At 41.5% G+C, this 17062-nt stretch overlaps 1 protein-coding gene across 1 annotated transcript in view; it reads left to right on the top strand.

Moving 5' to 3' along the window:
• The window catches only part of ATP8A2 (ATPase phospholipid transporting 8A2), a 701182-nt gene that overhangs the window by 518870 nt on the left and 165250 nt on the right, over positions 1-17062 (top strand). The window contains exons 30-33 of the mRNA XM_036300527.1: positions 427-505; positions 13630-13691; positions 14491-14547; positions 16133-16240. Of these exons, the coding sequence (XP_036156420.1) occupies positions 427-505; positions 13630-13691; positions 14491-14547; positions 16133-16240 (306 nt within the window). The remainder of the gene's footprint in view (positions 1-426; positions 506-13629; positions 13692-14490; positions 14548-16132; positions 16241-17062) is intronic.

Genomic DNA, 17062 nt, shown 5'->3' with positions numbered 1-17062 from the left:
TAAATGTTTTAATGCTTTCAGAAAACACACAGTTTCAGTCTCCTATTGACAATTTTGACCAGATAATCTTTTTCTGGATGATTTTGTTGTCTTTGCTTGTAAAATTTTGGTGTCTTTCTTAGGGTTCTAAAGAAAAAAGCTCATAATTCATTTTTTCAGTTGTGGATAGATTGTATATTGGTCTAAGTACATGTGTATATACATTCAGGTCTTTGTACTAAATAATAGTATCTGGAGATCATCCAGTCATTTGTGTGTAAAAAATGAGGAAATTGTTTTGTTTTGTTTTGTTTAACTTCAAGAATAATATGCTACTCCTGGAGCCCGGCAGCACGCTGCCCGTGTCCTTCGCGATGAGGCGTCCGTTGAGTTACTCGAGTCAGAGTTGTGGGCAGTTCCTGACTCCCTCGGTTTGTTTTCCCGCAGGTTTTCTGGGGTCACTGCATCAACGCCTTGGTCCACTCCCTCATCCTCTTCTGGTTTCCCATGAAGGCGCTGGAGCACGGTAATGGCTTCATGATTTCCACTGTCAGCAAGTAGCCTTGTAATCCCTCTCCTGCCAGTTGTTCACAATTTTTAGCCCAGTTCTGCAGACCGAGAGATCACAAGAACAAATCTGAGAAGAAAAACATACCTAAAATCTAATGAGCCCTCGTCTCAGGTTTATAGCTCATAGGTTTCATCCACTCTGGCTCTGAAAACCCATTTTCTTTCCAGTTGCCTGGAGAGCTTAAATCCTAGGAATCCTAAACTTTATTTTTAATAACTGTTTGAGTCAAGGATCTTGAAGGAAACCACTGTACTATAATGAAACATCATTGCCTCTTGCCTGTGAGTTTGAAATTTTTTGTTAAGTATTTGGGCTTTCATTTTCTAAGCTACACAAACCTTAAGCAGAGTAACTAAAATCTTTTAGAAGTCTAATTTTAACCTAGTTTCCTGAGTCTTCTCTCCTTGACATATACTTTTCAAGCAAATGTTTGAAGTGTGTTTAAGGATATAGCTCCCGATGAGTTGTAGTCTTCCCTACAGCTAGAAGATGTTTGAGAAAAGCCACTGAAGGCATGTGTGCACACTTCTCAATACATCCAAATGTTGCCTCTCACAGAGACAGCTTTTAGTCTCAGAAAACAAAAAGGTATCACAAGAATGCTACTCTTTCATCCCTTTCAAATAGTGATAATTCCCCTGGGAAAAATTACTCCAAATGTTGACTAGACAAGGCCTTTGATTGTTCAGAGACCCAAAGAATATAAAGTTTCCAAGCTTCTTTGTTTCTGTGTCAATGTGTTCTGTGCTTCAAGCAGATATGATTCATCCTCACTGATATTAACCTATTAAATCCTGACAGACAAAATGCATGCACTGCCAGTTTATTCTACCCTATGACCTATTCTTTCCATTTCCTCAGACCTCACATTCAGAGCCCTCTGTGGGACCCTTTGAGGGTCCCTAAGTCTCTAGATCAGAAAATAAAATTTTCTGCTTCTAGCCCCACCCCCAAAGGGACGTTCTAATGTGATCATTTTTGTTTAACTCTAAAGCTTTCCTGTGATTCATCTTTACTCATAGTGGATTTAATTTATCTTGAAATAATTTTTTAGGGGTTTACGAATATGAGTATTGGATATGGTTGGTTTTAGCAGCCCTGACAAGTTAGTGGTAGAAGCAGCCATCATTTTATTAGGAGCGACCGCAGATGGGAAGCAATATGTCTGATAAGCATCAGGACAGTTTTGGTAACTGTTCTTTGGTCCCTGAGCCCAGCCATTTGTGCTTAGGAAGAGACAGTAGATAGTGCAGGTTGACCACAAGTAGTACCTCCAGACCCCGTACCCTTATCATGTAGACATTACAGCCTCAGTCTGAAGTGCTTGTCTTTGGACTCTGAGAAGTTTTACAAGATGGTCATTCACTTACCTGCTTCAAAAGGAACTAATATGGCCCCATTTTGCAGTAAAAACATTGGTTTCCTAATCCCGGAGCTATGATTATGTGGTATGAGATTGTGGCTTGTAGTTTATGGTGGAATTGCTGTAGTTCACTAGATTTTGTTACTTAAATCCATTCATTTGCCTTGTGCTTAGAGGATAGACTCCCGACTGTTACTAATATAACCTGATGTATCATCAAGTGAATTTCAAGTTAGCTTCTGCTGCCCTTATCTGCTTCCCTCAGATTCACAGTTTGCCTGACAGTCAGCCAATAGGGTGATTTTTTTTCTTATTTCTATTATTATCATCATCATTGATGTCATCATATGGTTATATTTATTAAGGCTTCAGCATTGAGAATTTTTTCAGTTGTGTTGTAAACAATGACCTATTGAGTGAAATAGTTTAAGATGAAATAAATTGCAAATATTGTGTATTTGGCATAGAACAAAGGAAGGCCACTGGTTTTCTTGTTTTTTAGTTGACTTCCTCTAACAAATTGCATGAGTATTTTAGAATTAATTGCTAAATTCTCACTATTAGTGCACAGCAAAAATGATTACATCATTGCTCATTAACCTTATTAATTCATGTAATATTTATGTCCAAGACACTGTAATAGATCCTAAGGGTATTAGGAATATAGATCAATGAGGTTTGATCTTCAAAGAGTTTGTAGTCTGATGAAGGAGATTATATTCACACGTGGATAATTCCAGCACAAGGTAGAAAATAACTGTCTCACATAAAATACAGATAAAGTGCTATCAGATTTCAGAGGGCTGAGAAAGAGATGCCTTTCATTTGGGATTATTAATAATTTGTTAGGGGAGATAACATTTAGGTTTAGCCTGGAAGTCAAGTAGGATTGAGATGTGTAGGAATGGAGGGAGGAGCCAGGCAAAAGTGGGGAATTTTAGGGCAGATGTGGAAAGCTGAGAAGTTCATCGCTTCAAGGGTGAAAGATAATGAAAAGTTTCAGGAAGCAGGCAAAAGCTGGATTGCAGAGGGCTTTGAATGTGAGGTTAAGAAACTGGGACTTAAGGAATTTTTAGGAACTGAAGAGTCAATATGGAATTTAGATTAAGGAGAGTGTTATCAGAGCAATTTGAAAAAAATAATCTATCATGTGAATGATAGAAGGTGGATGACAAGGATACTAGGTGTGTCTCTGGGTATTCCAGGAGAGAGCTTAAGGAGGGTTAAATCCAGGAGATGGGAATGTGTGTATTAAGGAGGAAATAAGTGTTGAGAACTTATTTATTCATGACATATCTATGATGGCCTGACAGTGAGTACAATGGATATAAACTCGGCCTATCTTGCCCTCTGGGGGCTTATATAAAATTAGAGTTGAGGATCAGGAATTATGTAAATAATGTTTTATTACTGGCATGCTCTGTCTACAGACTGCAGGTGGAGCTTATAATACAGGGATACAACCTAGTCTAGTGGGTCAAGCAAGAATCTTCTCGAAGGAAGTAATATTTAAGTTCTTGAAAGATGAGAAGGGCGCAATCAAGTGGAGCAGAGGAAAGGTGGGGAGAAAGCATCCCTGGCCAGGACCAAGCAAGCACACAGAGCCTGCACTGAGGAGGAACCTGAGGAGGCCATCAGCAGTCCAGCTGACCCTTGAACAACACGGATGCTGACCCCCTAGAGCAGTCAAAAAACCCCGTAAACTTTTGATTCCTCAAAAATGTATTTACTAATAGCCTACTACTGACTGGAAACCTTACCAATAACATAAACAGGCAATTAACACCTATTTTGTATGTTATATGTATTATGTATTGTATGCATGCAATAAACTAGAGAAAAGAATATAATTAAGAAAATCATAAGAAAGAGAAAATACATTTACAGTTTTTGTTGAAAAAATCCACATATAACTAGACTCATAGTTCAAACCTGTATTCAGGGGTCAACTATCTTTCCAATGGGTGGAGGTGGGAGTGGGGTGGGGGCTGGATTCTAGACTTTATTCAGCCTGTCATGAACCTTTCAGGACACTGAGCATCCCTGGCCTGGACAGTAAATGTCATAGGCACTCCCCTCTTTCCCTGCCCTTGTGCAACTATAAACCAAAACATGTCTCCACACATTTCCAACTTCCCCTCTGGGGTCAGCACAGCACCCCTTGTCAAGAGAGCTATGGCATGGGTGGGGGGCAGGGGGAGGAGTATGGATGGTGGGAAGGAGTGGCTGGAAAAGGGGGTAAAGAAGTTAGGTGATGATAAGGTCACAAAAACCCAGGTGAGGACTTTTTCTCAGTGAAGGGTTTAAGGTCACAGAGTTACATGGTGGAGTTTGCACATGTAAGATTGGCAAGAGAGCATGGGGTTATGGGGGGAGGGGACGGGGTGAGGAGTCGCAGAGAAGTCAGTGGTGGAAAGCTAGAAAGCTTGCACATTTGAAAAGACCGAGATATGGCAACTGATTGGATTTCTTATTAATGGGCACTGATTGACTGCCCTACGTACACATGAGTCCGTTACACTTAGAACTGCCATTTAGAAGCATGTGCTCACCCCACCCCCAGAGTAGCATAGGAGCATGGCACCAATTTGAGACAGCCTGGGGCACTTTTGAAGCATTGAAAGGGATCTTGGTCTAATAGAAAGTTGCCTTTAGGCCTCCCTCTGTCCTCCCAGTCCTGCCTGAAGCTGTCCCTCAGACACTGCCTCAAACTCAAAGCCTGCGGAGTTTTGCTTGACTGGGCACCACGGTCACAAGGGTAGCTTCATGTCATTGTTTCATACTATGTGGGTTGTGTCATAAAGACAGTGAATTTTACCAAAATTCTCTCCTCACTGTCCATGGTGAGAGTCTTAAGTACATGTCAGTGCTGTTCACTTGGGCACATAATTGTTGGTAAGAAATCTTTTTGAGAAGGTGTGAGTACATTGTTCATTCCTTAGAAAGCTTCCAAGAATTTTGCTTTGCTTATTTTTGCATGGTTTTGGATAGACTTTACAAAGCACTCCTTTCCTGATGGAGTTTGTGATGATTCATTTCAAGTTTCAAAATAAATTTTTCCACTCAAGCAATTCAGTAAATCAGATTTCTTCCAACCATCACAACTTTACGGTTACTCCCATGGCCTGCCTGCAGCTCCCACCCTTTGATCTGAACAGTGAGTGTAGTTTAAAACCAGAGAAGTCACCTTCATAGGCACTGAAATTCATCAGGAGCCTTGGTTTCAGGCCACACTTAGGTTTTCCATTGGTGTATTCCATCTGCATATTTGAGCAACCCTCCTTGAAGAGGAATGTGGTTATTGGCAAAAGAATGTAAAATCAGTTTTCATTTTTAAAAAAGGAAATTTTCCAATTTTTCTTGATGAAATGTAAGAAGGAGGTGATCGGAAAGAGACTACTGAATACTTACTAGCAGAAAAATTTTTCAAAAATATGTGTTCTGGATTGCTCACAGTCCATACCCTTAGAACCATTCCCACCCACTTCCAGGAAAAAAAATACCATATGGATACTTATTATATTGGCACTAATTAAGCAACAAGGTTTCTCAACATTTTGGGAGAATTTTATACTTTTTAATAAATATGCTACTGGAAGATTAGGCATATTTTATAAACTGAAATAATGCATGTGCATAAAATGAAACATAGTGTACTTCTCTCTGTGGCATTATTGGGTCATTTTAGCTTGAACTGTTTATGGCCTAAACCTGTTGCTATACACTTGGCTGTTTTATATCATGTAAACGCTGACGGTTCGCATTGTTTTACATTAAGCGCAATTTGAGCAAGGCCACCATTGTTCTCTGAGGTTGCACCTTCTTAAACTCAGCATTCACTCATTATAAAGAAAAAGACCATGATTATGTTCTTTATGCCAGGCCAGTACCGGTTTCTGGGCATACAGTGACGTGTATAACAGGCACATTCCCTGCCCTTATGGAACTTAGACCTACGGAAGGCAAGCTTGCACAATGAGAAGTATTGCAAAAGAAAAAGGTCAAGGTCAAATGTATGTATTCCAAGGAAAGCTAACCTGGTCTCATTGAGTTTTAAGGCTTTCTTCCAGGAGGATGTGACAGCAGAGTTAAAGGATGAGTATCAGTGAGCCAGGTAAAGGGTAGAGAGAAAAGGGATGTGGGATAGCCTGGTTGAGAGTGTGATTTCAAGTGCAGAAGGCATATGTGGATGGCGGTGGGGAACACAGTGTGAGAGTCAGATTGCCTTGGGATGACAATGATGGAGACAAGGACATCAGACCTCCCAAGCTTTGGGGGATTTGTGAGTCTTTGTATTATAAGTTTAATGGAAGCCACTGATAAGCAGAGAGCCATATTTCTGGTTTATTTTAATGTAACCACACTGGGAGGATGATTGTTGGAGTCCAGGCTGGCTGCTGCCTGGTCTACTGTAGTGACAACAGCAGTGGAGAGAAGTAGAGGGACTAAAGGGCTGCTTTGGAGGTAAAGTTGGAAGAATTCAATATCACATTAATGAATCTTCCCTAATCTACCCAATTGTAATATGTTCTAAACCCTTCAAAAGAGTAGCTGTTGCAGTCACAAAGTTTACCAACAAAATACTATATTTTAAAGTCAGGTACATGAAACCATAAATTGACATTTTGTTCCCCTTTAAGTTACTGACCATACTGTGTACAGATTTTAAAAGATCTAAAATAAAGATCCAGAGATGAACATTAAATACTAAATGGGGGGGAAGGGGGGATAGTAGCTCCACGTGGCCTCTGCCATCTGGAAAACCTTCTGAGAGGCCAGGGCCGTGCGGAGGACGCTCACAAAATCCTGCAGCATATAAATGAGTGAGTGGAACTTGCTCACTAAAAACTAGAAAGACAGGGCACTCTAGGAGCTTTTCGATTCATACAAATGAAACTACAGCTTATAAATCTAAATAACTAGTATAATACACTTAAAATAAGACCAGGTTTCCAAATTCAAAATACATTTTTTTTTCTGTTTTGACATGCTTTAAACACAGTGGACTGGTAGATACAGCTCTGGAGATGTCCTGCCCACACATCTATAGCACTGCTGTTTGGAAACACAGTTTGGTTGGAAGGGCCATTATTTCCATTCTGTTAAATATTTCTTAGGTTTCAGTGTCTCTTTTAATAAACTCTATATTACATGTATTTTAAAGAGTTGGATTTAGTGTAATGTTATAGGAAGTGTGAGCCAGAGTACCCAGATTTGACCCTTATAACTTTATCAGGGAGTTGAATCAAGGTGTGTTAGCCAGGGTGGGAATAGCTGCTACAACAAACAATCCCAAATCCCAGGGGCTTACCCAATAAAGGCTTATTTCTTACTCATGTCACTACCAAATGGAGGACTGCATTGTTCATAGGTGTAGTTACCATATTTTCTGTATTTTTGATGCTCTGACATTAGGAGCCTTGATCCTGGAGAGACTATCCCTCCCAGTGTTAACAAATTCCTAGAGAGAGCAAATTACTTCCTTGCAAGATCAAAGCAACCAGCCTAGAACCCACACCCCCACCGTCTCCTTTATCAAACTCCCACACACCAAGCCAATATCCTCCTGACCTAAACCCTGGGGCCAGGAACCAGACAACTATGGACTGCCTTAAACCCAGCGCCTGAGGAAATTATTAAACTATTTAATCCTAGGCTAACACAGCGTACCTACCCTGCCCTGCCCATTTCCTTCCTTGAAAACTGTAATAACGGCTCTGGGCCATGCTCTCCCCTCTGCCTCCTTGACCAACCCTGGTGCTTCTGCATGTAGCCCTGCATGGTGTCCTGTGCCTCCTGTTTCTGGGGATCTGTAAGTGTAAATTTTTTCCTCTTGACATTTCCATGTGTGCGTGTCTTACTGTGCCTGAGTAAAATAAAACTGGGTCCAATTCAATACAATGGGACTCCATTTAGTGCATGGCCCCTTAGTTTACCCTCAGCCTTAACACTGTAAGGGAGACAATCAGGAGCAGCATAGCTTGTTCTTAACCGTCTCTGGCAAGAAGTGAGCCATCACTTCTGCTCATGTCTGAGTGGCAACAAGTAGTTTCAGGGCTCCAACTGGGTACCAGGGACTGGGGAATGTTATTTAGCTGGGCACCTGAGCATAAGCAAAGAGTCTATGGCCTCATAAAGTGGCTGTTTAACATTGGCAATTGAGTGTACTTTCCATCCTCTTTACTTCCTTTTAAAAAATCTATTTTTAGTAAACAAGTGAAAAAAGAAAAATATTGAAATTTGAGTTCATATTCATCAAAAATGGCCATAGAGAAGAGAAAATCCAGCAAAAGGCTTATATAACCAGGAACTTAACCCAACGTTGGTTATAAATGTAATTATAATCACTAACACTTGAATAAACTCTACCTTTTATAGACTCTTTCCAATATTTTTTACTACTCTTTACAGAGAAAGGAAAAAATAAATTTTCTCTTCATGAAAACATAGTGTTGGAAGCAGAAAACCTCATTTCAGTTATTGTTCAGGCAGTACAAGCATTTGAACAGAATGGGTTCTAAAAGTTTGTAAATTTGTTATGTGAAACTTGGAATACATTTTCACTGTTGAGATTAATCTAAGAGTAGCTGGTTGGCATTGTACCTACTCTGAACCTTTAAAATCTTAAAAGGGCCCAGAAGTGAGGTCGAGAAAGGCAGCCTGATAATATTCAGGAATTGGGGCTGCTCTGAACAAGTGCTTCTGAAAGATCTCTAAGCAAAAGGGCAGGAGAGGGAAAGCAGGAGATGCTGGGCATCTGCTCTCCAACCCAAATTCTTGGCACATGCCTCGATGTCAAGGGAATGGTGCCACCTCCACCTTAATTCTCCCCACTGAGTCACATGTGCTCGAGCTTCCTGTGGTGGTTAGTTCATGTGCTCCATGGATTCTTACTACATTCAAAATACACCTATAAATCCACCCCATCTGTTTTCCTGGTTATTAAATCCGATCCTCTCTGACTGTACTGTGCTATGCTGTAACGTTGTCTTCAAATTTTGCTTTTTGTCAAAACCGTTTCTGAGTAGATTTTTGTGGTTTAGCTGGGTAATGAGGTAATGTTTTTAATGAGCATTTAATTGAAATGGCATCTTTATAAATGTCATCAGCCTAGCCCTTTGGAATATTCTGAAGTAAGTTCCTTGATCATTCTGTCTGTTAGGAAAATGAGACATACTTTTCTTACAAACCCTGGGTTTTCCCGCAATTATTTTCAAAGAGGTTTTTGCATGCAGCATTTGGGCTGCCACTGCTAATGTGGGGGGCTATGTGGTTTTGTCCCAATTGTCCACAGTAGTCTGTGTCAGTGACTGTGTTTCTAAACCTCATTTGGCTAATCCTACATTATGTTGGATCCAACCAGATTCTGCAAATAATATCAGCCTGGGAGAACCGGCTTAACCACTGCTGTGGGTCAGTGGATCCTGAAGCCATAGCATTACCTGGGCCTCTAAGACACACACTGGCTGTAGGCAACGCCCTCCTCTCTCTTTTCAGCCCTCAAAGGGGTGAATCTGATCCTGGATTTGCAAAAGACTGACATCTCAGATTGTTCAGTTAAATGCCAACTGTTCTTGGATGCAACAGGCAGTTAATGACTCCTTCTTGCCCCTCCTCTTGCTGGTAGCCTTTGTGCACTAATGATGGGTTTGGTCAGGCTGGTTAACATAAGGAAACAAAGGTTTGGTGAGATCACAGCTCTCCACATGCACTTTTGGTGGATCTCTTATAGGGACCTTCTTAGAGCCTTGCAGGGCTTGGCACCTGCTGACCTCAACACCTGGCACCTAGTACCTCAGCCCCACCCCACGTCGGCTGCTCACCATCCCATTGGGGCAGGATGGAGTCAGGCTGGAGCCCCCCTCCAGACCTCTATGCAGGCTGAGTCCCTTTTTTCGCCGGAATTGTCCTTTCCCTTCTCACTGCCCCCTTCCTCCCAAATATCCATCTATCCCATCCCATGCTGCTTTGTCTGAAGTAATGTTCTTGCTACATTTACATAGATGGGGTGGAATGATATTTGGAAGGCTGGCTTGGGGAACCTAACTACTGACCTTGGTTTGGGGGTTCTTTTTTCCTCTATCAAAAAACATCATGGGAATTTTCAATATCTGACTAAAAGTAAAACAGCTAAACTATAGGAAAGATACTTTCCTGACTAGAGTGTTGGAGTCACCACAGTACTGTTAACACTAAGCAAAGTGGGAAGAAATAATTTAGCAGAAACAACCTTCAGGAGTAAACCTGGAAAATCAAAGCAGGCTTTTCCAGGCTGGGGTTACCAGCAAGCTGTAGCTCATTAATGCATTCATCCACAAATGATTTCATAGGACTTCTGATCTCTCCTTCAGGGGTATGCTATTGGCAAGTTTTAACAAGGAATGATACCCACAGGGATTTGCCTCTAAAACATTTGAAATATAACCTGTAAGAGAGAAATCCATTCCATGGGATTTTCTGAGACAGGGTGTACAGAGTGGTAACTTGTGACTTGTTTAGAAGATGCATCTTTTCAGAAGTGCTTGGCATGTCCCGAACCTCAAGTTGGTTTGGGAGTTCCTCCTCCAACGAATAAATTATTTCCAGATGATATTAGTTTGACTGGGACAGGAGACACTCTTTCCTAAGCAGAATACTAAAATGTGATGGTGAGTTATCCTTCTGAAATGAACTAAAAGGTTAGGTTAATTCTGTCTTTATTACAGTTAGTTTAAGTATATTTAAATGACCTCAAGGTCAACATTTTATTTAATGCCAGTAGCACTCTGCTATCATGACAAGTAGAAATGAATGCATAATAAAACTTTAGAAGCTACATTTGGGAAGGATCCTTTGGTTTCCCCACATGTTCCTCCTGCCCATGCCAAACTGCCCACAGAGTGTTCAGGGGTCTTAAGGGTCTCCATGGAGGCTTTCTCCTCCTAAGTGAGCCATTAGTCCTGTTGGTAATCAGAGTTTACCCCTTTTGAAGGCCACCAAGCATTGAGGGATTTTTAAATTAATTGAAATATAAACAACTATAGCAGCCAGTGGCTGCCATGTTGGACACAGCCTGCACACCACCAGTGCCACCCTCCTGGGAAGATTGCTATAATCATTCCCATACCAGCATTGCACTTATTGTTACTCCAGTTTGGGTAGTCCAAGATCTGTTCTCCCATAAAAGCTAGACTATTTCTTTAAGAGCATCACTCATACCAGTTTACTCCCTGCTCAGAATCCTCCAGTGATTTCCTATCACAATCCTAATATATAAAAACCCAGGGTCCGTAACAACCACAGATTCAACCGACCAGAAGTCAGTCCTGCCGTCAGTGCTGGGTTTGCCAGGGCAACCCAGCACTGACTGCTGCTGCTGCGGGTGCTGTGACCCAGCACTGACTGCCGAGGGGGCTGAGGATCAGGCCCGGAGAGAGGCCTGAAGAAAGAGGCAGGGTCTGACCCATGGCAGCTTTTGATCAGCCGTTGCCTCTCTCTTTCTCCCTGGGCTTAGCCAGCAGCTGCACCTCTGTTTCTCTCCGGTCAGGGTGGGGTCTGCTGATCAGCCCCACCTCTCTAATCAGGCCTAGAGATAGGCCTGGAGACGCTGACTGGCTAGAAACTGACCAATCATAACCAAATCTGGGTGAAGTGCGAGGAGCCAATGGCTGCCTAAGAGGTGGAGCTTTTGACGCTGACTGGCATAGAAACCGACCAATCAGAACCTAATCTGGGTGAACTGTGGAGGCAGAACCTAAGGTGGGGGGTGAGGAGGGATTTTAAGGGCAACAGCTGTTTGGTGTAAGGTGTAAGAAAGCAGTTCAATTTTTTAATGACTGGTTTGGCAGTATAGTGCATATGGCTGGCTATCAGTCCAGATATAGGGATTATGTATTTTTGTCTGCAAAGAGCATCTCCTCCTGCTGAAAAAGGCTTTCCTCCTCCCCCTATTTAAGCAATCCTATCCTATATAATCTATCTATACTAATAAAAGGGCTAATTAGACCAGTCCCGGCCATCTTCCAGATGTCAACTTCCTTCCAGACAAAGCCATGATGGTGGGGGCCGAGGCAGAGAGAGCAGTTGGGGGCAAGATCAAGCCTGCAGGACAGGGCAGTTGGGGGCAATCAGGCAGGGAGAGGAGAGTAGTTATTATTGAGATCAGGCCAGCAGAGGAGGGTTGTTGGGGGTGAGATCAGGCCATCAGGGGAGGGTATTTGGGGGCAACCAGGGCGGCAGGGGAGGGCAGTTGGGGGTGAGATCAGGCTGGCAGGGGAGGGCATTTAGGGGTGATCAGGCAGGCAGAGGCAGTTGGGGGCAAGATCAGGCCGGCAGGGGAGGGCATTTAGGGGTGATCAGGCAGGGCGGCAGAGGCAGTTAGGGGCAATCAGTGGATAAAGTGTCAGCCTACAGACTGAAGGGTCCTGGGTTCAATTCCAGTCAAGGGCATATGCCTGGTTGTGGCTCAATCCCCAATAGGGGGCATGCAGGAGGCAGCCAATCAATGATTCTCTATCATCATTGATATTTCTATCTCTCTCTCCCTCTCCCTTTCTCTCTGAGTCAATAACACTTTATTAAAATAAATAAAAATAAAATGTCACATTTATTATTAAAACAATCTTAGGGCCATTTACTGAAAAGTAAACCTCCACAATTTTGAATAGCTATTTGGTAATACATCAACTTGTTACCTTCTTGGTTAATTTAGCCTCTCCCTTATTTTTTTGAACTTTTCCCTTCCTATTTATTTATTTATTTATTTATTTATTTATGTTAATCCTCACCCAAGGATATTTTTCCATTGATTTTTAGAGAGAATGGAAGGGAGGGGGAGAGACAGAGAGAGAGAATGTGAGATAAATGCATTGATTGGTTGCCTCCTGCAAGTGGCCCTGTCAGGCCGGGGTTGAGCCTGAAACTAAAGTAGGTGCCCTTGACTGGAATTAAACCCGGCACCCTTCAGTCCATGAGCCAATGCTCTATCCACTAAGCCAAATCAGCTAGGGCTCTCTTTCTTCCCTTTTAATGAAATCCTACCTAAGCTTCTAGTCTCTCTTTACCACCTCCTCTCCCTAAGCTTTGAGATCATTCCTTTTAAAGTCTGTGGTCTTTGTCTCTCCCCTCCTCCTCCTCCTCCTCCTCCTCCTCCTCCTCCTCCTCCTCCTCCTAGGATAACCCTTATGTTCCCCACTCTAGAATCAGGAAGAAGGGCATGCCCTGGTGCTAGGTCCAGGGTTCCAGGATTACCAGATTCTACCTGTGACGACACTTGATTATTATGGTGTTTTAGAAAACTAAGCAGATTTTAATTCTTTAATAAGATTCTTCAACAAGCACATGGGTAAATCCCTGAGCCCAATTATGTGTGGATTGAAATTTTGAACACAAAAACTCCTGTATACTTGGCTGGTAGGCCACAGGTCTGAATTTGAGCATAAAACAAAATAAAAGGAGATTGGCCATTCAAAGAAACCATTCCCGATCTTAACATAGGCTTTGACTCCTCTGGATAAAAACTGGCGTTTTCACAGCAGGCTAGCTAACTTGAATTAGATAATTCTATTTTGTTTGGTTCATTTGGAGAAAATACACAAAAATAATTCAGAATCACAGACATAATTTTGGAAATTCCTTTATGTGCTGACAATATTTTTAAAGTTTTGCTTTTTATTCTGAATAAAATAGACTGCAGTGCTGTCCTCCGGAGGTTAGTAGTAATTTCTTTGTTTTTCAGACACTGCGTTGGCCAACGGTCATGCCACAGACTATTTATTTGTTGGAAATATTGTTTACACGGTAAGTTTATTTCTCTGTGTACTGAGCCATTCTTAAATAGCACAGGTGTGGACTCTGCTTCTCAAAACCCTTTATATAAAGCTGTTCTCATTATCATTTATTTCAGATCGTTAAATTATATATTTTAGAATCCTTAAAGCTCAGAATGGTTGTGAAATGCTGACCTCATTTTCTGGTGAAGATTAAGCAGGGTCACGGTTTCTGCACAATGATGAACAGATTTCCCCATTCTTTAAATGGCCATTCCAGGTCTACCTATGTGGGGGGTAGGGGAGAAGTGGGGGAGGGGAGGGAGGGACACTGAAGAAGGTGATTTCTCCCAAGTTAAATAAAGAGCAAAATTAACTATTACTTGTGAGAAGACAACCACTAAAATGAGGGCTTTTCTTGAAGTAAATCTGTCTGTGGTCCCTAAAACTAGCCCCTAGGGCAGCGGTTCTCAACCTGTGGGTCACAACCCCTTTGGGGGTCACACGACCCTTTCACAGGGGTCACCTAAGACCATCGGAAAACACATATATAATTACATATTGTTTTTGTGATTAATCACTATGCTTTAATTATGTTCAATTTGTAACGATGAAATTGGGGGTCACCACAACATGAGGAGCTGCATTAAAGGATCGAGGCATGAGGAAGGTTGAGAACCACTGCCCTAGAGCATTAGCACCGAGATGGCACTTGCCCAGTGCAGCTGCCTTGGAGGAACTGCCTCAGAGAGGATACTTGGGATGCCTCCTGGAAAGTAACTAACTCACGAAGAATAATACCGTCTCCCAAATGCCTCTTTCCTTCACAGTATGTTGTTGTCACTGTTTGTCTGAAAGCTGGTTTGGAGACTACAGCTTGGACTAAAGTAAGTTTTCTCTAGAATTATTTCTCTATTTACTCTAGATATTTTTCCTGGTATGATTACTCTTTTTAAGCCTTGGAAAAAACAGTAAGCAATGTCCATCTGTCTTATTTTATTTTGCATGTAAAAATGTGGTTTGATCTTTATCAGGGCAAATTTGCAATCCAAAGTTTTCTGATGATTCATTTGCTTGGCACTTAATAAAGCTCTATTAACAGTAATCTCATTTCAAATGTATATGCACATTGTAAAAAAAAAAAAAAAATACAAAATACAGGCCAAAAAGGAGAATTTTTAATTTCTATAACTTTACCATCAAGAGATATATGACCACTTTGCTATGACTTTCTAGACTTTGTTCTATGTGTTTTTAAAAGATAATGCTTTATAGAACATAGAGCTTTGTCATCTTTTTCACTTAAAAATACATTACAATCATTTTCCATCCCTTGGGGTATACTACGATAAAATCATTGTTCATTATTAGAGTATTAAGTCTTACCAATATTCCATAACTTATTTAATTAGACCCCATTTTAGACATTTTGTTTATTTCCAATGTTTGGAGATTATACAATTAGTTTCATGATTGTCTGTCACTGCTGTTTAAATAGGCTCCCAATTCTGTGCTGAGACAATGGGAATGAGTGGGAGATTAATGTCAAAACAGGGAATCTCTTAAGAAACAATGGCAATTAATCCAGGTGAGAGGAGATAGTGGTTTAGCCTGAGACTTTAAAGGAGGAGGTAGTAAGAAGTGTTTATTGGGGTGACGTTGGTTCACAAAATCATACAGGTTTCAAATGTGTAACTCAACAGAACATGATCTGCATACTGCACCAGGCACCCACTGCCCCAAGCACAGTCTCTTTCTGTTCCCATTTATCCCCCCTTTGCCCTCCTGCACCTACCCTCACCACCTCCTTTTCCCTCTGGCTATCAACACACTGTTGTCTGTTCTATGTTTCATATATATGTTTTTTATACCTTCTTTCATCCACTCCCCTACCTCCCCCCATTTCCGATACCTGTCAGTCTGTTCCATGTATCCATTGAGAATCATGATATTAAGAGGACAGATAACAAATAATTCACAACTCAGTAGTGGTTAAAGGGGCATCATAAGATGTAATATCCATTCCAGATTTTTTTAAAAAGTTACAGTATTTGGAAAATGAAAAGAACAATGCCTCAAAATGGTAAATAAAAACATATTATTTGTTTTGTCTGTTCAGTATTCTGTTACTAAACTAATGAGACCTTGTTTTATATAGCTCCAAATTGGAGCAACTGGTGAGGAATAAGACGGGCCTTCTAATACTATGGGTGGATCTAGAGGAAGATCAGCTGTGGTGGCCAAATCACCTTTGTCTTCAGGGTAGTTTGGAGCCACTAGTCATTTGAACTCATTGTTAAACATTTGGAGACAAGGAAATTGGAAGAGTGAATTCTCCAATGACTTCAGAGTCGTAGGAATCTTCCCATAAGGAAGGCTAGCTTGGACACAGAGGTTGTGCAGCTGGTGGAGTCAGGTGGCTCTCCTGTGCCAGTGGGGCGGCCCTGCCTGAGTATGTGTTTTCTTCTGCAGTTCAGTCACCTGGCTGTCTGGGGAAGCATGCTGATCTGGCTGGTGTTTTTTGGCATCTACTCAACCATCTGGCCCACCATTCCTATTGCTCCAGATATGAAAGGACAGGTCAGTGCTACTAACTCTGAGTGGACTTCCTGTGTCTCATGCAATGATCCTTTCCTGTGTGGGGGATTTCTGTGTCTCATGGTAATGATGAACTTCAGGAGAGTTGGTGTGCCTCTTGCCATAGAAATGTATCAGGAGGGAAACAAACCAAATCAAAGCACCTGGAAGTGGTTGTCCGGTCCACAGAAATGGCATTTGCAATTTTAACTGTTGTGAAAATTATCAGTCTAAATCCTCTGACCTACCCAGCATGTCCACATTTCTGTAATGAATTCTGTGTGAATTACACACAATTCTGATGTGTACAATTCATGGCTCTTGGAAAACTAGGGATGTTTGGTGTTGCATAATCCAATGAATGTGTCGATTTTTGTTTTGATGTTAAGTGTATATTTATACTCTGGTTAGTTAATAATTAGTCACCTGTGAAAGATAAATCTAATATCTCTATTAACCAGATCATTAATTAGTCAGAATATCTCATTGTTCATCTCTTGAACTAAAGAGACTGTGAATGAAGATTTTTACACTTGTTTCCTTTTTTTTCACAATTTCTTTATATTTTCATTGTCCAGTGTTGGAGATTGAGCCATCAATACTGACAGACTGAATCTTAGAATTCCCCAGTATGGGGTCTGGAGAGAAGCTTGACAATCCCAGGTTCTAAACCTCCTCCAGGCCCAGAGCCAGCACTCCTACTTTTAATCTATTCCCTGGGTCCTTAGGACCCTGAGTTTCTTTCCCGAACAGCCAAAAGCCCACTTCCCACACCTATCTGATTCTATCCCTAGTTCCAGGCCAGTGTGAACACCCCTGGGCCCA

Source organism: Myotis myotis, unplaced genomic scaffold (assembly GCF_014108235.1).
Source record: "Myotis myotis isolate mMyoMyo1 unplaced genomic scaffold, mMyoMyo1.p scaffold_m19_p_3, whole genome shotgun sequence".
In the NCBI taxonomy this organism is placed as follows: Eukaryota; Metazoa; Chordata; class Mammalia; order Chiroptera; family Vespertilionidae; genus Myotis; species Myotis myotis.
The sequence above is the reverse complement of the archived record's forward strand: the minus strand, read 5'-3'. Positions and strand labels throughout refer to the sequence as shown.